Source organism: Arvicanthis niloticus, chromosome 2, assembly GCF_011762505.2.
Source record: "Arvicanthis niloticus isolate mArvNil1 chromosome 2, mArvNil1.pat.X, whole genome shotgun sequence".
In the NCBI taxonomy this organism is placed as follows: Eukaryota; Metazoa; Chordata; class Mammalia; order Rodentia; family Muridae; genus Arvicanthis; species Arvicanthis niloticus.
The window spans coordinates 100064356-100088331 of record NC_047659.1 but is presented as its reverse complement, the minus strand read 5'-3'; the positions used below and the strand labels follow the sequence as shown (position 1 = coordinate 100088331).

Here is a 23976-nt window from a genome sequence, read left to right as displayed (position 1 = left end):
ACTCAATAAAAACAAAAAGCACAAGAACAAATTTTCTAAAAACTGTAGGCTTTTTATTCAGTTAAGAGGTAGACAGATGAACATGGAAGGCTGTCCCATTGAATTTGCCCGAAGTTCACGTTCCACTTCATTCACCCATCCCACACGGCCACAATCTCAAAAGAATAACCACAACCGCCAGGAGGCTTTGTCTTCCTACTTCTTAGCAACATGTCCATGAACTGTTTGCAAAGAAGTTACTACAAACTTTTATTTTTACTGTGCCAAAGATTCTCGGCCCTCTAAGAAGTTGTCACATGTCAACAGAACCTGCCACTAGTGGCAGGGAGCAGAGTGCCGTGACTATTTCTATGATAGACTACGAGGGAAGCTTCAGTTACATGTTTGTTAAGTCCCTGTGCATGTTGGGGAAGAAGCTGGTGAGGCCAACAATGCAGTATATGCCATCAAATGGCTCTGCCTGGCTGTTTAGAAAGAACCCACATAAGTTATCTCACAGACAACATTAAAACATAATGGAATTGATGCCTGATACAAAAGTAGAGAAATATATACAGGAATTCATAGCCCAGGAGAGAAAAGGGACCTTAGAATGAATCAATGGAAACCTGGCTATTTTACATAGCTAATTTTGAGATAAGTCATATTTAGCACAAAAGCAATTATAGTGTAAATTACACTTCCTTCCCACGGCTGCCGAACTTTAAAACCCCTGTCTGTCTTCAGCAACACTGTGAGCATTCTTTTAGGAACAGGAATGTGTCCGATGGTCCCAGACACTGACACAACTTTTGACCTCAGCTTCACACTCGCAGAATGATGTACTTGAACACTGCCATGATAGCAGCACTGATGACCCCAGAAATGGGGACTGTGACAAACCAGGCCATAAAAATGTTTCGAAACAGTCGCCAGTCAACAGCCTTCTTTGATCGGAGCCAGCCAACAGACACAACAGAGCCCACCTAGAGAGAAACAGACAGGACATTACTCAGCAAAAAGACACCTGGGACAGGAAATGCAGACACGCAATGAACCCAGCTCCATGGATGCAGTTTGTCTGAAGAAAGACACGGCTGTTCTCACTGTTGTCCAAACAGGATTGAACTTGTGATCCTCCTACTTCAGAATCCCAAGAGGTGAAATTACAGGCATGTGACACAAGCCAGAAGCTAACTTCTAACAAGCTAAAATTACCCATGGCCAGGTGAAGGCGATATAAATATTCAACCATTAAATCTGTTGCTAAATGTGCTAAAATGTGACAAGACTCCTTTTTCTAAGTTAAATTTCTGATTCCCCAACAACCGCCCTAGCAGAAAGAATGACTTGGCAGGCCCCAGCCTGGACCAGATTCAGCTCTTCCAAGGAAGTCAGTTTCTTCTTTATTCAATAACTATGTTATATGTTCATCCAGCAACTTCTTAAAAGTTCAGTGTCTCAGCACGACAGGCCCAAGAGGCCCTATATATAATGCTTTCACTAGAAGACCACCCTTATAAATAAGCCTCACAAATTTGCTAAACAGTCTATTTACTACCACAAGTAGTAGGAGCCCGCCTAGATCCACCTGAACAGTGGACACACCCAAGCTCCTGATCGGCTTTGAGGGCCCATGACATCCCCACTCCACTTACTTTACAATGAGTTGTGCTGATGGGAAGGCCAATGTTTGATGCGATGACCACAGTGAAGGCAGATGCCAGTTCAATACTAAAACCACTGTTGATACAAAAAGATGCTTGTCAACAATGTAGGGTTTTCTGAAAACCCAACACTAAAGTAACTGGGTCTAATCTTGCTTTGTTCTACTCAGTGTCAAAAACTGATCATTGCCTCTAACCCCCAAAACCTACTTAAACTGGGCCAAGGTACGAACATCTGAGGAGTAAGTACTTCTGGAATGATATTATTTAAAAAGCTGGGATATGCCTTTAATGCTAACACTTGGAAAACAGAGGCAGATGAATTTCTGGGTTCGAGGCCAGTTTGCTCTATATAATGAATTCCAGGCCAGCCAAGACAGAGAAACCCTATCTCAAAAAGCAAACAAACAAACAAACAAACAAACAAACAAAAAAGGAACTTTTATTCTGAATAAAATATAAGGTTTTAGCTCCCAAATCAAAGTCATGTATATAATTATTTACTCTACTACATCTTTCTCAGAAAATTCCAATTACATGATCACTGGAACTGAGCAGATTGACAAAAAGTGTTTACAAGTCAGACGGTAAGTGCAGCAGAAAATGTTCAGATCAATTGTGAGAATAACAGCATACACTCCTTTAGCTAGAGACCCATGTGCTACCCTCCACACAATATCTCTTGAAAAGTTTGAGGCTCTACCTAAAGCATGATTCATCTGCTTACCTGGAGGGTGTGATTGGTGTCAGGTCCTTCCCCATAGTCTGGATAACTCTTCTTCCCCAAACCCACAGACCCATGCAAATGCCAACACCACCATAAAGCAGAAGCCATATGGGTGTCGCTGCTTTTGTAGAAACATCTCCCGTTTCATAAACAAGATACAGAGCAACCAGAGGGCCGATAGCATTGCTGGAAGAACAAAGAGGACAGTGGTGACTTTTTAGGCAGAACCACTTTTTGTCAAGACCCAATCTGTTAGGTGACGGACCAGTGTCACTTAGCTAACTATCCTACAGAAGCCCAACACGGCTGCTGTGACAGAAGGTCTTTCACACGTAGCTTAGAGCAAGTTGCAGGCAATGAAGCTTACTGGCCAGAGAAACAAGGCTAATACTAACCCCTAGGTCCACTTTCAGGGATGCCCGTGATTTTAAGTTTTTCATCACTGAAGTCCCAATTTAGCAAAGACTCATTCCCATCTGTTTATCTTGTCTAGAAATAAAGCTAAAATCATTCTTAAAATCTAAACCAACTTCCTGTTGCTTCATCCTGTCTAGATTACTCAGTGTCTCCCAGAGGTAGAGCAGTATACACGAGAGGGTAAGACTGTTTAAAAATAGTCAGTAAGTAACACTGAGAGTCATGTGGACTAACCTGACGTCATTACCACCATGAGCAAATGACCCAAAGCAGGCTGTAAGGATCTGCAGAAACTGGAAGAGGAGGGACACTTCAGGCTTATCCTGGTCATACCATTCTTCAAGAGAGCCACTGCTTCCTTTTCTGTCACCCAGACCCATCTCGGCCTTAACACTCATGTCCATCTCAGACTCGGAGTGAAGGTCAGACACAGCATTGCAGTAACTGGTGTAACTGTCCATTCGAATCCGCTTCTTGGTATCTGCATTAGGCCATGTCAGCGTCTCCATTTCGTCTCCCTTTTGTTCACCTTCTTTGGCACGGAATGAATCCAGGGGCATGCCACATATTGCCATAGTGTAGGAAGTGTAGCTGTTGTTGCGTCTCAAGGGCTTGTCCCCAGAGTCTCCCATGCAGTCTCCCACCTTGGCCAGATGTAACTTATGGAGCAGCTCTTTATATAAGCCAGAATCCTTGTGCACAGTGTGATACTGATAGTGGCCACTGGAGTTGATCTGGTTGCTGACAGTTTGACTGAACTGAACAAGGTTCCCATTAGGTAACTGCACTGCACCTAGCCAAGACCAAAAAGGCAATATTCAATGCAAAGTGCATCAGCCAGAATAGCAGCCTTTCCACTACCCCGGGGCACTAGGAAACCCTGGACAGTTAACTCACCATTGATGGAACTGTCTATACTGGTCTCCTCCTTCAGGTCCATGGGAAGCCGCTCTCGCTCCGGAGCTTCCTCCAGGTCACCAAGTTTGAATGACACTGTTCTTTCCTCCACCACAGCCCGGAGTGGCCCAGTGGTACACACTACCTCAGACACAGGACTCCTATTCTCAACATCCCCAGGAGCCATCTTTGTTTCTTCATGGTCTTCTTTTAAGTTGCTCTTCTTTTCCATTAAGGGACTTTCAGAGGGACTAGACTTTACTTCTCCTAAAAAATAAAGGCAATTTCTGACTTGACTATACTACCTTGCCCCACATTCCTTTCTATCCACCCCTGAAACCCATCTCAAAATAATAGATGTAAATTTTAGTCAAAATCCAAGCTAACAGTGCTGCTCTCTTATTATTTCAGGAATTCATCTTTCCATTGGGAGGGACAAGGCAGCCATGCAGGAGCACACTGCTTGGAGAAATGGGGGCTGACAAACTGCTGTGAATTGCCTGATACTAAGTATTTCAGGGTTCTGGTCCATTTCTGGCATTTTATTTTTATAATTACAAGTGTAAAGCCATCTTTAGCTCTTGGTCATGAAACGGGAGCTCAAGCCTGGCAGCTGACTAAAGAGTTAAGACTGCCCTGAGGAATCTCTTAACTCTTCAGTCAAGAGTACAGACAACTGAGCTGTAACCGTCATACCTAAACACTTCCAAACCCAGTAGCCAGGCAGTATTTCTACCTACCAGGCCAGCTCACCATGGTCACCTACTGGCTCAAACACCTCACATTAGTATAGCATTAAAGTAAGATTTGTCTCTCCTTCCAGACTGAGACAAAAATGAGGTCAGAGTCCTGAAAGCCTCATTCCCACTGTGTGCTGCACAGCTGACTAGCACAGAGCTCTGGGCGGCTCCTCAGAACTGCAATGACGCAGCATTCCTCTAACACAGCATTCCTCTAACGCTGCTGCAGTCTATGCATTCCCGTCCTGCTGTGCATCCGCAAACTAACATTCCAGGGACAGAATAGGATTCTACTAAACTATCTTAACCACTAAATAAGACACAAAGACTAGCACCAGTCAAAACTTAAAGTTGGTATTTAACTATACCACAAAAACATCCTTCAATGACTTAAGAGATTACTTATATCTAAAAGTGTTTCTTCTCCCTGTGTTACAGCTCTAGCACAAGGGAATGTGACAAGTGTGTCTGCAATACACAATGTATATGTGTACACACTGTCACACAGCCATCTAAGCTGAGTATACAAAGGTAGCTGAAGCAAATGCCTCCTCTATCCCAAAATAGTGTACTCTTATAGATAAGGGAAAGAGGGGGAAAGGAAGGGAAGAGTAGAGGGAGAGGGGAACACTATTAAACTGTATTACTTACGTTCAATTTTTCTCTTCATCTTGGGACATACAAAGAACCAGACGATAAGGGCACAGAAAACTGCACATCCCACCGAGATGAGGATGGTACCCCACAGAGGAAGTTTGTCAAAGCCCAGCACTACGAGATAAAATGGTGCATCTTGAAAACCCCAGGGCAACTGCCCGCTGCAACGTGTAAACCCTCCTGAGGGGAAGGAGGGCTTCCCCAAGCCAGCCCGTCACCGTCACCCGTTACAGCTGCTTCCATTCCAGAGTTTCATCAGGCTACTGGCTATACGGGTGGACCATGGAGAAAACCTCAATGACCATCTTAAGCCCACAGCAATCAGAGCCACTGACACACTTGCTGGACTCACATGCTAGCTTTCTTCACATGCTTGGCCCTACAGATATAAAGAATCACTACACTAAGGACCTGTAGCTATAAAACCAATCAAAGCATCCCTTTCTTCACCCAGCACCTCATCCTAACTGTCCCATATTACACTTACATATGATTTATTTTAATGTCAAAAAGGAAAGTATCTCAAGTCAGTATCATACTGCTGTGGAAAGTTACTACATTAACTGTACCAGGCAGCCTTTGGGGAAACTGATTCATCAAGCTAGCAGAAAACAGGGCTATTAACTATGGGAAGACACTTGCTTAATACTTGTCTTTCACAAAAAACAAGTTTAGTGGTAGTTCAGTAACAAGCCAGAGAGACTTGTCCTCCAATACTTTTTTCCCTTGGCTTAACAACCTCAGGATCAGCAGTGTTGGGTGAGTGTCAGCTTGTCACTGGTACACAGGCAACCAGGACTGCTGGCCTATTATGGAGTGGAGATCATTCACAGCACTCAGCTGATGTCTGAGTGTCCCTTCCCACAGCAGCTAAGTCACCTGTGCTTGAGACAAGCACTTGATTTTGCTTACTGCATAGTAAGTCACTTATAAAATGGGAACATTACTGTTGCACAAAGCCCTAGATTCCATCTCTAGCAGTGTAAGAGATAGAAAATACTAAGAACTAACTAGTCTTTAGGAATCAGACATAAGTTGAAATCTTTCAGACCTGAAGTTCTTCCTGTCCGCTGGCCTTTTCATTTTAATTTCTGCTTTCAATTGTGATCAGTAGTTACGTCACACAAAGTAAAACATCCATGAGGTCTAGTCAGTCTCTATCAGTTTAAATTTGTCTACATTCCAAGTCAAAAGGGGGGAATGAAAGGACTGGATTTTCTTAGAAATGACCATAAAAGATAAAAGTAACAAAGTCCCCGCATCAAGGCCAGTCCCATCGTGTGTTTCTTTACTGACATTTTAAGAACGACAGTGTGAGAAATACTCTGCGGTTTTGTTTTGCTTGGTGACTTACTACATCATTTCAGTGGCAATACCACACAGGTCACAATCCATGAACCAGAGGTGGAACCAATTTGGAGGCCACAAGCATTAAAATCCTTTAAGAATTGAGAATGAGAGCACATCTAACATGAGGATAAATCATTTTGCTATTTAGTTCTCTGTTTACACACAGAGACATGGGTGCCCTGGGCAGCACAGTCTTTCCTCTTGCCGCGCAATAGTCAGAGGAATGAGCGTAGTAAATGCCTAAGGTCCTACACATAGGTAGCAAGTCAATGGATGCCAGACCTGTGCTGCTCTGCCTCAAAGTCCAACCTATCAATCTTCCAGTTGACAACAAATCCTTGCCTTCCCTTAGTCCCAATATAAAAGTAACCAACACCAGAGCCTTTATATTCCTCAAATGCTTTCTTTCTCTTAGCTGTGGAAATTCTTCTTTCAAGTGTAATTAGACCAGGTGTTACACATCCCAACTCTTCTCATTCAAGTCAATTCAGGGGCGCAAATTGAGAACTGAGAAACTGAAATGGCTCCAAACTGGGAGAGAAAGGAGACCTCTAACAACCAGTCCTAAATAGCTGATTATTGAAGAACAGATTTAACTAACAACTCTTCAGTAGTTGAGGCCAGTATCATTTCCAGCACTTTTAGCACAGATACAAGAAAGGGAGGGAGAAGGTCATATTATCAGTGGATCCTGTGAAGACTAAAGAGGAAAGGTCGGTAGTGATTTAGAATCTGAGCAGGTCTCTTTGGTTGGAAACCTATCTAGGTTAACTCAGCATACACTAGCCTGCAGCCTTCTGAAATGGGTGCAGGCCAGCCACCTTCTAGAAGATTTCAGCCCTGTAAAGCAAAAAGGGGTAAATTGGGCATTTAATGAAAGTTTTGTAAATAACCTTAAATTCACATTTAAATATCTTGATTTGAACTTACACGGTGCTCCAGTATACATAATGGAAAAGAGGTTGATTCCAATTGTGCAGGCATAAAAAACTGGTAAAGCTCGTAAGCCATTAGGAACTGGATCTGCCTGTAAAACATTAAGATCAGTATCTTAAAAGCTGTAAATGTAGATCAATTTCCAGAGCACCCCGTGGCCAGACAGACTAGGGAATCACGGTGCTAGCAGCCTCCCCCATCATTTCTACAAAGCCAACTGGGCTTTGTCCTGCATTTGCTACCTAAGAAAGCTAAGGCCACTTTCCATCCATCGGGGACTTTCTCCCTAATCTTAGTAACGAGGATGTAGCCAATATCCCAAATAACCAGTTCCTCTGAGTTATCCAAAGTCCATCTGTAAACCTGAACACAGGCCCCCCCAGGATGTACTGAACAGGAGAAAAACAGACTAAGGTAAAATACTTATTTCCTCATGCCCTGCCTCCTTAAATTAAAAAAGTCTGCAAACTAAACACAACCATCTTATCTATGTATCTGATCAATGTGGCATACGGCTTTACCAAAGTGCAAAGTTAATTCAACTATGAACCCAGCCATCCACTCAGTCTAGTGACTGTCAAGAACTAGACTGTTCAGGGCCCTGAAATAGAGGACGGACCAGACCAAGTCTCCATTTTCATAGAACTGAGAGTCATTTTCTACTACACAATAATATACTGGGTTGACAAATGCTTTTAAAGGGAAAAACAAAAACAGGCAAGAGGATGTTGACGGGAAGAGACATTTTAATAAAATATGGGAGTGACATCAGTTGGGCTGACCTATGTCAAGAGTGTGGAAAGTGTAAGCTACCTATCCACTGGGGGATGGGAGGAGGGGGATGGGAGGAGGGGGATGGGAGGAGGGGGATGGGAGGAGGGGAATGGGAGGAGGGGGATGGGAGGAGGGGAATGGGAGGAGGGGGATGGGAGGAGGGGGATGGGAGGAGGGGGATGGGAGGAGGGGGATGGGAGGAGGGGGATGGGAGGAAGGCAATGGGAGGAGGGGAATGGGAGGAGGGGATGGGAGGAGGGGAATGGGAGGAGGGGGATGGGAGGAAGGGAATGGGAGGAGGGGGATGGGAGGAGGGGGATAAGCAAGTACAAAGACCCCAAGGTGAAGCTGTGAAATGTTTAAGAAGTACCAATGGTCACTGTGACTGAAAATAAAAATAGTTCCCATGTATGTATTATTGATAATTCCACAGAAAAACTTCTAAGCCAAACATTTAAAAGAATAAGAACATAGGTCTCATCAGGAAGGCCAAACCTTCAGCACAAAAGTTTAACGCTACCCTAGTCACAATTCCAGCTGAAAATCTTAAGGGTCAGACAGAGGTGAAGACCCAAATGAGATACCAGAGTTTCTGACAATCATTAAGATTTTGGGGGAAGCCGGGTGGTGGTGGTGCATGCCTTTAATCCCAGCACTTGGGAGGCAGAGGCAGGCCTGGTCTACAGAGTGAGTTCCAGGACAGCCAGGGCTACACAGAGAAACCCTGTCTCAAAAAACCAAAAAAAAAAAAAAAAAAAAAAAAAAAAAAAGATTTTGGGGGAGGGGAAGCTTAAAAATCAGTGAAGTTAAAGCCCCTCATAAAGAACACTTAATTTTAAAGTTTTATCCATTGTTTAGGAGGACACTATTGGTAAGACAGCAGATCAAAAGCAACCTACAGAACCATGACTCACCCTGAATAACTAAACAGATGAAGGCTACACCTAAAGGCAGACAAGAGCCTGAGGTAGACAAGCTAATCCAAGGTTCCGAGAATATTCTGTAGGCATTGTAGGCAGTAGGTAGAGACCCTCGTATCAATTTTCAAATGCTATTTATATTTAGTAACTGACCCATCAAGTAAAAAACACCCTACATACATTTTCTTTACTTGGGGCCTAAAATTAAATATTCCCTGAAGTAGTAGTCCCCAGCTATGGGGCCACCGTGAACATGGTGTTATACCAGCACTGGGCGTGCTGAAGCAGAAGACCCCCAGATTCAAGATCAACCTGGGCTACAGAGGCTTAGTCACAAGATAATAATGTATTTAAAATAAGAGTATATAGCTTGGGATAGTTAGAGAATAACTAGCCTTAAGACACGATGAAATACAGACTCAATGGCTTAAAAACAAAAACAAACCACTTCATAACTTCCTAAGAGTCAAGGAAAATGGTAAAATAAGAAAGGTCTCTCCCCTCCAGCCTCTTCCCAGGTCTTCCTAGCTAGGCTAGTGATTTTTATTAAATGGTTTTCTCATCATGTAAACTCCTTATCTTTTATATATAGTGATAAAGATGAAAACCAAATACGCACTAGGTCTTTCTGTCAAGTCAACAGACTTCCAGGAACTATTTTGGGCCCAGTATAAGAAGGAATGAGACAGAGAATTTAAAACTTCAGTTGGAAATGATGTGAATACCTCACTCAGTAACATGGAGACAGGAAAGGGTCCCTCATCTGTTACTGAGGGATTAGTAAACAAGTGAGAGACAAAGGGGGAAAATCCTCAAAGTCAGCACTGTACTAAAGCTTGTCCATCATTCCTGACCATGGCCATTCCATCTATACTCAAGCTGGGAATGGGAGCACACTCCAGTAATTCAAGTACTTGGGAGGTGAATGCAGGAGGATTAGAAGTTCAAGGCCAGCCTAGGCTACATGAGACCATACAAAAGAATTATTAGTTAACATATACAACTTGACATTTCAATAACACAGTGAGAATAAAGATACTTGGCATATATCATCAATGAGAGGTTCCGGGCATTGAGAACTCCACCCCACTTTGCACCTCTGTTCTCACTTCCAGAAATGACCACCAATCAGTTCTCAGATCTGATACAAGGGGCTCTCCAGAATCAGAATGATCTATTTCCCAATAATCAAAGGGGCCAGAATAAACCTTTATAAAACAGGAATCCAAATAGCATCCTATTAATTATTCTGGTTTTCTGGTATATCAAAAGATAAGTGGCTCTAACAAGAACACTAAAAACTATGATTCCTGCATACTGGTGAGACTCAAATTACCATATACTACAGATAGGGGAATCAGGGGAGTGCATATCATACCTGCTTGCTAGATGAAAGAATACTAAATCTAGAGGTTGGGCATCAATGAACTATTTCCTCAGTCACACTGTGCCAAGCTAGAGATCTTTCTAATGCTCACCATGCTAGACACGTTCTGCCAGACACATAATGGTAAGTATAGTGAATCAGGAAGGAGCCAGGGAGGATTTCTATTGAGAAAGACATAAATCGTTCCCAAGAGACTTGAGAACTAGATCACCAAGTGGGGAGTCCGTTAGGATAAAGTACCTATCTCCCCTCACTCAGATTTCTACTGTTTAGGGGAATTTTAAAAGAACTTAACAAAGGACTGTTAAGAACCATTCACCCTAGAAAATAGGACAACTCTGTCTCCTGAGAAAAATTCATTTACTCTTACTGTAATTCAGTCCAGAGTCAACATAATCCCTTGTTGTCTCCATTTTTTTGTGGAGCCAGGATCAGACTCCATGATAAAAGAAATACCACTAGGTCTCTCAAAAGGGATTTTCAAGTAGTCAGGAAATTCAATGGCTTCCCAATTTTTTTAAAACAACAACAACAAAAAAAAAAAAAAAAAAACAAAAAAAAACAAAAAAAAAAAAAAAAACCCAAAAGATGAAACAAAAAACCAAACATACAAACAAACAAACAAACAAAAAAAACCTAACAACCCATCCCTACTCTTTTTACTGAGAAAGTGGAGTCCTACAGGTAGAAGGCCCCATCGAGAAACTTCTATGTACTTGACAATCATGAGAGAGACCAATTTAAGTGGCAATTTAGAAAGGATTCTGTGACTTACTGAACTAAAAGGTTACAATTCCAATTGTCCTGAATGTACTAATCTATGCAGACAGAGCCATCTTAAACAAATGTTCTTAGTTTTCACTCCCAGTCCCTTTATTTCCTGGCAGACCATAGAACTACCCAGTTTTTTCCTTCCTGAATGCCCTCTGGGGCATTAAAAAACTTGCTTCTTTCACAGAACTCCACAACGTACAGGAGATACAGAACAAAGAACTTTTAACTTTCCAAAGCCCCATACTTACATACCAGTCACATCTGAGAGAATACCAGTGAGTCTGAACAAGACTGAATGTGACTCATGAAAGGTCGTTAAGTAGAAAGGTTACCTTACGGAGGATGAAAGCACGAACAAGGAAGAATAAAATTCCAGACATAATACCAGAAAGTAGTGGAGAGACGAACCAAGACATCACTGGAATAGAACACAAAGTAAAGTGTCAAGTCTGGAAAGTAGGGAAATGAGACCCTGAAATGTTAGGTGTTCCATTTCTGATACTCTTCAACTTGCCCCTTGACTTCAATCATGCACCCATTCAACAGACACAGTAAGTATTACAGCAGCACACGACAAATAAATAAAACCCAAACCATTTAGAATTAAACATACCAATTTTTATCAGTTCAGACCACTTGACACCTTCTTGCCCCTTTGCCACAAAGGAGAAACCAATGGTTGCACCGACAATACAATGGGTCCCGGAAATAGGGAGCTTCAAAAACGAAGCCACTAGTTGCCACACAGCAGAGCCTGAAATAAATAGAATTAATCACATTTTGTCAGGTAGATGGCAAAACTGTTACATAAGCAGTGTGTTCTCATGGAAAGAAGCGGAAAAGGGTTCAGGACTGGCAAGAACATAAGGTATAACAACTTACCAAACATAGCACTGACCGAGCCAGCCATGAGCAGATCTTGAGTCGAGTTGTACATCTCCACATCTATCAAGCCCTTCCGGATGGTTTCACTCACTTTGGCCCCCAGCAAGGCGGAGCCCACAGTTTCAAAGATGCTAGCTAGGATGCAGGCTTGCTTCAGGGTCACTACACCTGAGCCTACAGCTGTACCGAACGAATTTGCTACATCATTGGCTCCCACAGAGAATGCCAAGACAAATGCAATGATGAAGCCCAGGATGAGCATCCATAGATTGTCATACTTCGGTGGAGCAGAAGCAGTAACAGCAGCTAGAGTACTAGTAATCGTTGCCACAGTAGATTCCATTCTCTAGTGTAGTGGTTCTTTAAATAATAAGAGAATTACTGAGCGGCTTTCAAGATGTGTAAACGGAATGAGGTATCAAAAATGCTATAATAAATAGTATATATTATATAAAATTAAATACTGTAAACTACGGCACGGAAACCGAGCTGGGGAGTTACTGCTATACGCTGCGTTTGGGCGTCTGTTGTCTGGGGTTTCTTTGGCTCTGGAGGGCTAAAAGCACGGAGCAGAATTCCATGGCGGATTAGAGAAAGGACACAAGTTCATCCTGGGGGGACGAAGTGGGAGAAAATAACAATAGCGGCGCATCCCTAGGAAGAGGACAGCCAGACACTCCGCAGTGCCCCCGCCCGTCACTTCTGTCCTCAGTCCCCTCAAACACCGTGCAAGGTGGGGCACATGGCGATGTCTGTGCTCCCCCACCCCCCAGCCCGTCCCGCCCCGCCCCGCCCCACGGGTTCTGTTCTGTCTCCGGCCGCTTGCCCGCGCGCGCCCTCCGTGGAAGACCGGAAAAAGGCCATTCCCGCGCGCGCGCCTGCCGAGGACCGCCGAAAAGGCTCGCGGAAGGGTGCGGCGTGGGGAGGCGGGAGACGGACGGACAGCAGCGCAGCGGGATCCTACAGCCCGCCGCCCACACCCGCCCGCCAGCTCCCCTCACCCGGGCCCACTCCAGAGAAGAAAGGACCTTTGCACGGGTGCCGCGCCGCCACTCACCAAAGGCAACTGAGGGCCGAACAGAGACCAGAAGAACGAGGCTGAGGCAGGCTCGAGCCACGATCGCACAACTCAGGACGGCAATACCGGGAACAGCACGGAGGGACTCTCAACCCACTCGTGAAGCAGCCGCGGGCGCCTCAGCAGGCGAGAGAAGAAAACGCGCAGTGCGCGCCGGCGGCCATCATCTAGCGAGCACGCCGCCGGCTCCTATTTATAGCCCGTTCCGCGCCCCACGTGACCTGCCGAGCCTCGCGCCCGCCCGAAGTCCCGCCTCTGATATGACGCAACCACAGGATGGCCGGGCGCGCCTAGCCGGGTGAGCTGGGAAGCGGCGCTGATTGGCCGGGATGTTCCGGAGGCCCCGCCCCCAAAGAGGAGCTGGTCCACGTGGGACTGGCCAGCCGCCTCCCTGCAGCCTCGCCCCGGTTATCCTGTCTGCGCTGGCCACGCCGGGTGGCTGCGGGCGGGGACTGTGGGAGAGTCTCGCCCAGGCACGCAGGTCCTCACGCGGGGACTCAGAGGCCGCCACCAAGGTCGTTCCGAGTTTCTCCCACGCGGGCCCGGGTCAGCTCTGTGGCGACGCGGAAGAGCGCGTGTACTGGGACTTGCCCTTGGCCGGACCCGATCTCTTCCTCGCCCGGAGGGGGTGGAGGGATCTCACGTGGCCACCTCGCTCCCGCAGTCACGCACTTGGGTGAAAACGGAAAGATTCAGTAGTCACGAGGACAGGCTTGCGTTCCCAGCTGTGGCACTGCACTGAGGGAGAGCCATGGGTCATTAGTTTCCCCGCGGCGGACCTGCTCTTTAGGAGCCCCGGCTGTGGCGCAGCGGGGAGGATGTTACTTCGGATTCGAATTCTTAACTCATATTTGCTGCAGTGTGTCACCTTGAGCAAACCCTAGGCCTCTCAAACCGAGTGCTCGGGAACGTGAAATACTAGCAGTGGGAGAGGAGACTGGAGGACGGGTTGGGATTGTGTGTAAAGCACAACAAAGATGCATTTCCTGTCTGGCTCATCGGGGCTTGTGGCGACAGGCAGTACTAATTCAGGTATTCTGGTTACAAGTTCTTACCCAGTAAGGAGAATTATATTAGCTAAGATGTAAGCATGTGACTGGAATTCAATAGATGTTCAGGAAATGAACGTTCGTTTCCTCGTTACTTTTTTTTTTTTCTGAATGTGCCTATTTTAGATTATAGGAAAAGGTTAGAGAGGATGTCCTCTTCTCATCCTGAAAGTTTTCCCGTTCTTCTGAAATAACGATTGCTTCCTGGTCCCCTATATGGTATACGGTGTAGTTCTGACATTAAATTTTAGTTATGCACATTTGGCTTTTCGTTTTATTGCCTAAGCTCAGAACTAACTAGTTACCACTCCTTGAGAGATTTAAGTTATGAGGGTTATAGTGAAACTTAAGTATTCCAGCCAGAAATACCTGATTTAGAATACTCTAAAACCCTCCCTGCAATTTTATCATCTCCAAAGGTAGGGCAATGAATAGCATAAACAAACATGTTGTAAATTATAACTTCACTGGAGTGTTCTGTGACCTATAATCTGGTAGACTCAGAATCGTATAGGTTATACAGGTCTATTGACCCCAAGGTCATGGCTAGAAAACAAAGTTCATGTTCCAGGACACTGACCCCGGCATGTAATTCTGGCATTTTCAAATGCAACACTTTGCCCTTACTTCATTCCAAGGTCATAAAACATTGAATAAAAGGACTGGTTTGTTAAAGATTGTTAGTGTTCTGCCAATTAAAACAATTTTTAAAGTAATTATTTGTGAGGAAATTGCTCATGACTTTCCCCACTGTTTTTGATGTGTTTTGCTTCAGTCTGTTGATGACTATGCTTTTGCCTCTTGAAATTGAGACAACCAAGGTGAGCAGCCATGGTGAATAAGGGTCCATCCAGGTACAGGAGCAGAATCCTGAGGCAGATTTGCCAGATGTGAAGGAAGAGTCACTGGTTCAGAGAGAGTACAGTATTATGAGACTTGGCTTTATGTTGCTTAGTATCCATGTATTTTTCAGGTAGAGACAGATTTCTTTGTCTCTAGAGTGTAGTTAGTTTCTTGAAATCAAGGAGAGGTGCTGGGGTTCTGGGGGGTGATGCTATGGTTGGTTAGTTTTAGATTGTCTTGTTTTTTGTTTGGCTTTTGGCTTTTTGAGATAAGGTCTCACTGTGTAGCTCTCTGGTTGTCCTGGAACTTACTGTGTAGATTAGGCTAGCCTCGAACTCACAGAGATCCCTCTGCCTCTGCCTCCCAAGTGCTAGGATTAAATTCATGCACTTCCATACTTGGCTATCAGTTTTAATATTCGACTTGACACAACCTAGAATCACCTAGGAAGAGAGTCTTGGTGAAGGCTTGACTAGATCAGGTTGGCCTGTGAGAGGTCTGTAGTAGACTGCCTTAGCGTGGGATGCTGAAGTCTGAAAGTATGTGGCACCATTCCCTGGGATCATAGTTAGGGTTTCTTTGCTATGATGAAACACCGTAACTAAAAAGGAAGCTGGGAAGGAAAGGCCTTATTTGGCTTAGACTTCCATATTGTTTTTCATCATTGAAGGAAGTCAGGACAGGAACTCAAACAAGAGCAGGAACCTGGAAGCAGGAGCTGGTGCAGAGATCATGAAGGGTTGCTGTTTATTGGCTTGCTCAGTCAGTTTTCTTATAGAACTCAGAACCACCAGCCCAGGGATGGCACCACGCACAATAGGCTGGGCTGTCCCCCATCAATCCCTAATTAAGAAAATGCTCTACAGGCTGATGTTATGGAGGCATTTTCTCAATTGGCGTTCCCTGCGCTCAGATGATTCTGCACTGTGTCAAGTTGACATAAAATTAGCTAGCATACCTAGTTTCCGTTTCTGGAGTATACAAGAATGGGGCTGGCTCACAATTGTCTATAACTCCAGTTTCAGGGGCTCAAACACCCACTTTTAACTTCTGCATGTACAAGGTGTGCACATGGTGCACTGAGGTAACATTTAGGCAAACAGTCATACACATGAAGTAAAAGTAAATGTTAGAAAGTGGAGAAAGCTACCCTAGCACTAAGCATGCAGGCATTCACATCTGCATAAGCATGCTTCACATTCACATAAGCATCTGTCACCGTGGCCTTCCCCACAGTGATGGTTGTAACCTGGAATTAATTGTAAGCTAAAAGAAACCCTTGCTTCCCCAAGTTGCTTCCTGTCCGGAGTATTTTATTACAGCAGAGGAATGGAATTGTGAGGAAGCCTAACTACTACACAAAGGACATTGGTTCCAGTACTCTCGATGCTAGGGAAAGTAGTCGGAGAGCCTGGGGCGTCCAATCAATGTTAAAATGGAGGTTGTGGTACAAACAGGCTCTCAGGTCTTTGGGAGCCTATTAATAAGTAGTTAAAGCCGGGCAGTGGTGGCGCATGCCTTTAATCCCAGCACTTGGGAGGCAGAGGCAGACAGATTTCTGAGCTCGAGGCCAGCCTGGTCTACCGAGTGAGTTCCAGTACAGCCAAGGCTATACAGAGAAACCCTGTCTCAAAAAAAACCAAAAAAAAAAAAAAAAAAAAGTAGTTAAAAACAATCTGAAGTCAGACTGCTTGCTCTGTAGTTCTCTAGTCTCATGACACAGTGCAGATAGCATCCTTTACCTGGTTACCTCACCTTTAAAGAGAATAGATGAAGAGTCTCGGCTTCACAATGCCGTAGGGAGGAGTAGATCATCAGACTGCGTAAGGCTCCCCTAAAGAATACTAGCATATCCAAACACTCATTTTCTTTATTCAACAACTAGCTGAGAGCAGAGCCCCTACACCACCTTCCCTTTCTCCAGCCACCAGGGCCAAGTTGTTTTAAACTTATTGATTGATTGATTGATTGATTGATTGATTTGATTGATTGATTGATTTTTTGAGACAGGGTTTCTCTATGTAGCCCTGTTTCAAACTTCTTGCTGGAGAAGAGTGACCAAGCAAATTGCTGCTGCCAGAGGAGCAGTGGCAACAATGAGATACGTGGCGTGTGAATGTCTTTTTTTTTTTAAGTATTTCTTTTTATCTTTAAATATGTATATGTGGGTGGATATGTGGACTTGAATGTGGTTGCCTGTGGAGGCTAGAGGTACTGAATACTCTTAGAATTGAAGTCACAGGCAGTTGTGAGCTGCCTGATACAGGTGCTAAGAATCAAACTCAGGTCCTCTAAGAACAGTCTGAACTCTTAACTGCATTTACTTATTTGGGATAGAACCCAGGACTCACAAAGTTAGGCAAGCACTCTACTGCTAAGCCAAACTTCAGCACCCTGCCCACAGGATCCTTAATAAGTCAGTCACTGCCACTAAGCCATGAGTCTGAGACTCCCCCACCTACCTTGACCTTCAGAGGTCAGAGCAAAACAGCCTGCCTGGCACAGCAGTACACAAAGCTGGGCTCTGTGCAACAAGGCCCTCCAAGGCTACAGAATTCCAGACAAAAAGAAAGAGACAATATTACACGTGATTATTCTGAGCTCAGGGAGACTTAATAGTCAAGGAAATGCATCTGCAGCTACCATTCAGTACACATGAGTGTACATCCTGGAAAAAGACTATTGGGAAGAGAGGAAACTCTTAAGTGGACATGGGAACATTTACTGTGCAGCCAGGAACAAGAGCAGTTGCCAGTGCCACCCATAGGACATGAAGAGAACAGGGAAAGAGAACATCTCGGGAAGAGAAGGTATTCCTTAAGGGAGAACTAGCTTCTCTACAGTGCCTTCCCTGTCCCCAGAAAAATGAGAGAACTATAAACTCTGCAGTGTGATTACATGCTTACTCTGTACCAGCCTCTGTTTCCTGTCCTTTGCACATATCCCATGTAAAACACTGTGAGTACCTTCATCTTATTTTACAAAGGAACTGAGGCACAGAGCGTGAAGTATTATACTCCCAGAATGCCAGGAAGCCCAGAGGCAAGTTAGGTAGATTTGGCCATTAACTCTTATTTCCACTTGACACATTTGTCTCTCTCTTCTTCTAGGCTCTTTCATTTACAGCCTATATTTTAAGATTTCTCAGGCCCTATTGGAATAGAAAAGACCTATCTCCAAGATTGGCCCTAATATTCCTAGAGTAAGAAGTGACAGGAAACTAGCATGCATGCTCACTCTTAGAATAAAGTTATGCCTTGACCTTGCCTTGGAGTTGCTGAAAAACCTGTTCTCTTTAAGTCTTCCTGGAAAAGAAACCTGCCTTGCAAGATAAAACCTTCCTGTGAGGCTGGGGCAATGGCTCAGTGGCTAAGGACACTTGCTATACAAGTAGAGGACCTGAGTTTGAATCCCCAATACCCATGTAAAACAACAGGCACGGCCACATGTGTCTATAACTGTAGCACTGAGGGAGCAGGGGACAGAAAGGGATCCCTAGAGTCCCATGGACAACCAACCTAACCTAAATGACAAACTTCCCATTAAATGAAAGACCCTTCTCAAGCTAGTAAGGTAGACAGCTAATATCCTCCTCTGGCCTTGACACAGAGACACACAGTCACACAGACAGACCCACTAGTAATCACTTGGGATGCAGAAATAGGAAAATTCTAAGTTCTAGGCCAGCCTGAGCTACACAGCAAGCCTCTGGTTCTAAAAAGAAAAAAAAAAGAAAAGAAAAAGAAAAAATACCATCAAGAAAAATAATAATTCAAGAAATGAGCCTGTTCCCATCACTTTCCCATCTGCTTTGGATGCTGCTCATCTCCAGACAAATACACATCCCTAACCTCCATCCCACAGACCAGACAACCAGACCATCAGTGTCAATGTGACTGTCTGTATTAGATCCCAGGGAACTTGGAACCTGAAACACGGTAGAGTGCTTTCAAATACCCAGCCACCCAGTCTCTGATGTGAAGAGCAGAGTTGGGGTGGATCTCAGGCCAGCATCCTAACGCATGAGCAGCTGCACTTTGTTGGGCCAGGGAAAGTAGTGGTCCATTTCACTGTCAACACAGGAGCTGGCCTCCACCCACTCCAGACTTCAGACTTCGTGTGCTTCCTTCCTGACTACTCATCATGTGGTTGCCCCCTTTGGGTGTGATGTGGCCAAGGATCCAGACAGTGGGAAAGGAGCACAGCTCTTTGACATCCTGAAATGATCCAAATGTTCTGGCTCTCCTTTGAGACAACCTCAGGACCACACAGCATTCTCAGATCACTTCTTCAGGAGGTCTTCAGACGTCAGAGATCTCACTCGAGAAGACTCATACTGACACTCCTCCCTGTTTTCTCCAATGCTCTATTTTCTCAGCTCTTCAACCGAGGTGAGAGGATTGGTGGAACCAGTGTAATGGAGAGTCTGCTCATTGTCCCCACACCCCAGGACATATGGTTTTAGCCTGAGAAAATGTGGGGGTGGCAAGACATGAATCATCCACACAGTCATATCATATCCAGGAGGAGAGAGGCAGCTTTGGGCTCAGCATGGCTTCCCCTAGCTCTCCAATCATTCACCAGATATCCTGCTATGAATCTCCACCCACAAGGTTGACCAACCTGTGTCCTTACAAAACACAAACTTCTTCCTTGCACTCTAAACACTGACCATGAGCACAACAGCAGAGCCGGTAAAGTCAGACTCCGACACTTGTTCATACTCTACCCCTGCCAGGCCTGCCACTTCTGGACCTGGACCACAGGCCTCCCCTACTTGTACATGCGGACTTATCATTGACCCTGACTTATCATTCACTCAGCAAACACTTCTAGGACATGAGAGATTATGCCAGGCCACTTGTCCCCCAGGCTACTGTACCACTGCAGGGCACCCCTTTTACTAATGGTCCAGTCTAATTAGACTAGTGGTCCAGTCTAATCAGGACCACTCATTCTTTTGATCTCTTCACCTAAAGAGAGCCTTCTAAGAGCAGCCCAATGGGTAGAAAAATGAGGGGAATTTTATCATAGCCTTACTAGTTTTTTTTTTTTTTTTTTTTTTTAGATCTATTTACTATGTATACAGCATTCTGCCTGCATGTATGCCTGCAGGCCAGAAAAGGGGACCAGATCTCATTACAGATGGTTATAAGTCACCATGTGGCTGCTGGGAATTGAACTCAAGACCTCTGGAAGAACAGCCAGTGCTCTTAACCTCTGAGCCATATCTCTAGTCCCCAGCTTTACTAGTTTGGGGACCCAAGAGGTGCTTCAGGCTGGGGATAATGGTGTACACATGTAATTCCAGTACTCAGGAAGTGGCAGCAGGAGAATCATGAGATCAAGGTCATCTTGATCCTAAGCTAGTTCAGTACCATGCTGAGCTACATAGCAAAACCATGTACCAAAAAAACAAAACAAAACAAAAAACAAACAAACAAAAAAAACCCAAGGGTTAGAGATGTGCCATAGCTGTGCACTGACCTAACATGATAGATAGAAAGCCCTGGGTTAGTTATATTCCCTAGCAGAGGGAAGGGGTAAAGGAAGAAAAGAGAAAGAAGGAGAGAGACAGAATGAGATTTGATTTTAGCTGTTGGGAGAAACTCAGTTTATGAGCAAAACTTTACTTCTTTATTTTCATTGGAGAAATGTATTTCCAGTGATGGAGGCTAAAGGCTTTCTCCTCTGCCCTTAGCCTGGTTCATCAAAGTATGGTCATGAATCTGCAGCAATGGGACTTGCCAAGTCCCCACTCCAGACCTCCTCACAACCAGACTGCATTTGTGGGGGGGGGTGGGGGGAGCATTGAGGATCAGTCCAAGGGCCATGTGCATGCTAAGAGTGCATTCGGCCACTGTGCTGCAGCCGGAGCCCCTCCTGGATTCTCCTGGGAAGCAATTACAAGAATAATGATTCTTCTTAACTGGTGAGTTTAGAAACAATATGTTTACAGCCTCTCTTCCAGTCAGAGGCTGGAAGCCACCACTTTTTTCTATATTAAGTCCTATTTTCCAGAGATGCTGCTATTGTACTCCCACATAGGCTTTGAGGTTAGACTATCTGAAATTAGAAGCATTGCCATTTGTTTGCCTGCCGTGACTTTGGGCAAGTTGCTTTACTTCCATGGGCCTTCCTTCTAGTCCATAAAGTGGAGATAATAGCATTGTTACAAGACTACAAGTAAAGCCTTTGCCACTGTATCTGGTATCTGGGAAGCACTCATTTGCATAATGATTGTATTTGAGGATCCCCAGATTTTAGTTTTTGAGACAAAGTCTCATGAATCTCAGGCTACCTTCAGACTCAACTTGCTCTGTAGCCAAAGATGATCTTGAACTCTGTACCCAGTGATGGGTTAGGAACCAATCTCAGAGCTGCAAGGATTCTAGGCAAATCCTCTACTAATTGAGCTATGTCCCCCAGGTCCATTTGTTTGTTTGCTTGTTGTTTGTTTTTGAAACATAGTCTTGTCCAGGATGGCCTTGAACTTATGACCCTCTTGCCTCTGCCTCCCAAATACCAGGATTATGTGCATGTGTCATCCTGCCCAGCCATTCATATTTTGTAGCAACCACAACATTTACATATTCTAGAATGAAATAATTCGGTAGTTCTGCTCATCCATTCTTCTCAGATTATCCTTGGGTCCCCCCCACCTCCACCCCCACCTCCACCCCCACCTCCACCCCCACCTCCACCCCCACCTCCACCCCCACCTCCACCCCCACAAAAGTGACTATTTTTCTTGGAGGCAATTTAAGTTTTAATTTAAAAAAAAAAATACCCATTTAGTTATGTTTGGTAGTATATCCCTGTAGCTCTAGCACTTAAGAAGCTGAGGTGGGAAGACTACAAATTCTAAGTTAAGATAGCTTGTGTAATAAGACCCTGCCTTGAAGATAGCTGCCTAGGCTTTGGCTTGGAAATGTTTGCATGTTTGCATTTGAATCTCAGAAGGTGTAGTCTTCAGGAAGTTCATTTAAATAGAATGAAATGGCAAAGCTCTTATTGAACAAAAGTTCTGAGAAGTTGTAGCATTTGTCAAAATCAAACCGATTACCCTCAGGGTGAGTCTTCAGGAAGGATGGCCCTTTTGAAAGTGTCCAAGAAGCTATAGAAAGAATAGCACAAGAAATAAACAAGTATTGAGATGTCAATAAAGCTATAATTAAGCTCATTTTTTAAAGAATAACCATTGTTGGGGTTGGAAAATCACTGAAGGAAGACCTCAGACTCAAATAGTAGCAAGAACAAAGAGTGTTTATTCTGCAGAAACAACCATCATGCTAGGGTCACCACCACTTCAGAATGGTGGCCCAGACAAAAAGCCCATTTTATAACAGAACTGCCTAATTGCTTCTGAGATAACAGACTTCTAAAACCTAGAGCACATACCAAGAAGTTATAAAAACTATTAACTGAAGTTCATAAAAAAGGAACTAGAGATATATACCACAGGTGCAAGGACAGGAGATAAAATATTGACTGGGTTTATCTATACAAAACTTCAAGGACAACTTAGTTATGTTTTTTAACTGTCTATGAACCTGTAAGCTAGTAACAAATGATGAATGTTTAGCCAGGTAATTACTCCTAGTGGATATTCATGTAGACATTCTCTGTTATAAACCGCTTATTCAAATTATGACCTGAATTTATGGGCAAACTCCTAGTGAACTTTTTACCATGTGATAACACACTTGAAAGTCGTACAAGTGCTGAGAACAAAGAGCAGAGACAGGCCACCCTCCCCTTTTCTTCCCAAGACTTCAGCTTAGAGCTGTGCAATAGAACAAAAACTACTTTACATAGCCTCTGGCTGTTTTATTATGAGGTGCTAAACCAAACTGGAGACTGCAGCTTCTCTCCTCAGAGCAACCCAGACAGGCAGATCAACTACACAAGCAAAGTATCTTACACTTAGAGCAAATGGTTTATGGCCTAGTTTCTGAGTGGAGACAAAATGGAATAAAAAAGGACCCTTCACCATAAGACCCTGTCTTAAAATACATTCATATATAATGTGTATGTGTGTGTGTTTGTGTGTGTGTGTGCATATGTATGTATGGAGATAGATTATTTCTTCTACCACTTGATACCCACCACTGGAAGAATTGAGCTTCTTAACTGTCACCCTATACGATTCCTTTTTCTTCCTCCTCCCCTTCCCCTCCTTTCTCCCCTTTCTCCTCTTCTTCACCATCTTCTTCTTCTTGATTCTTTGAGACATCTTTTCTCTGCATAACAGCCCTGGCTGCCCTAGAACTGGATTTGTAGATCAGGCTGACCTCAAAATCACAGAGATCCATCTGCCTCTGAGTGCTAGGATTTAAAATATGCACCACCATGCCTGGGTCCTTTGCCTTTTCAAAACAATAATTTGCAAAAGCCTTAAATATACTTTCAGAATTTACCCTCTGGGTTCCAGGTACCTTCAAAAGCATTGTTTCATTTCCTCTTCACAACTTTTGTATTGTGTATGTTTATGTTTAATGTTTAATGTATGCAGAGAAAGTGTTAACACCCATCTTATAGAATGAGGGTCCCAGAGCTCACAGTCACATAGTTATTAAACCAGAGAGTGAGACCCAGGATTCTGGTCATGTATGTGTGTGTATGTATCAGACTTATGCTTTGACTATTTAGTTCTCAAAGCATGGTCATTCGTTGGAACTATCAGGCTACCCAAAGCCTGTGATCCCAAATACTCAGAGCCTGAGGGTAGAAGATTACTCATTCAAGAGCAGTCAGAGCAACATAATGAGATCTTGTCTCAATTTAAAAAGGGGGTTGAGGGAATTGAAGCGATAGCCCAGAGGTCAGAAGTGTGTGTGTGTGTGTGTGTGTGTGTGTGTGTGTGTCTGTCTGTCTGTCTGTCTATGTCTGTCTG

The 23976-nt window shown here is 44.1% G+C and overlaps 1 protein-coding gene across 3 annotated transcripts; it reads right to left on the bottom strand.

Moving 5' to 3' along the window:
* Window positions 1–31: 31 nt before the first annotated feature.
* On the bottom strand, window positions 32–13450 carry Slc20a1 (solute carrier family 20 member 1). Of its 3 annotated transcripts, XM_034494227.1 has the most exons (11): window positions 13168–13450; window positions 12108–12721; window positions 11839–11979; window positions 11558–11643; window positions 7365–7461; window positions 5079–5198; window positions 3688–3954; window positions 3025–3583; window positions 2374–2559; window positions 1638–1722; window positions 32–965 (listed from the first exon to the last, which is right to left on the bottom strand). In XM_034494227.1, the coding sequence occupies exons 2-11, from the start codon at window positions 12451–12453 to the stop codon at window positions 804–806; spliced, it is 2049 nt and encodes a 682-aa protein (XP_034350118.1). In that variant the 5' UTR covers window positions 12454–12721; window positions 13168–13450; the 3' UTR covers window positions 32–803. The 3 variants fall into 3 exon arrangements, with proteins under 3 accessions (XP_034350118.1, XP_076785847.1, XP_034350119.1); XM_076929732.1 differs by lacking the exons at window positions 7365–7461; window positions 11558–11643; window positions 11839–11979; window positions 12108–12721; window positions 13168–13450 and adding an exon at window positions 7216–7234; XM_034494228.2 differs by lacking the exons at window positions 32–965; window positions 1638–1722; window positions 2374–2559; ... (2 more) ...; window positions 5079–5198; window positions 13168–13450 and adding an exon at window positions 7072–7274 and having other exon boundaries at window positions 12108–12606.
* Between the last annotated feature and the right edge of the window lie 10526 nt (window positions 13451–23976).

Excerpts from the sequence above, each read along its gene's own strand:
- Slc20a1 (XM_034494227.1), bottom strand. The coding sequence starts at position 12,453 with ATGGAATCTACTGTGGCAACGATTACTAGTACTCTAGCTGCTGTTACT. Across the intron at positions 11,644-11,838 it reads GTCTGAACTGATAAAAATTG|TGATGTCTTGGTTCGTCTCT; the intron begins GTATGTTTAATT and ends GTTCTATTCCAG. Across the intron at positions 3,584-3,687 it reads TATAGACAGTTCCATCAATG|GTGCAGTGCAGTTACCTAAT; the intron begins GTGAGTTAACTG and ends GGTCTTGGCTAG.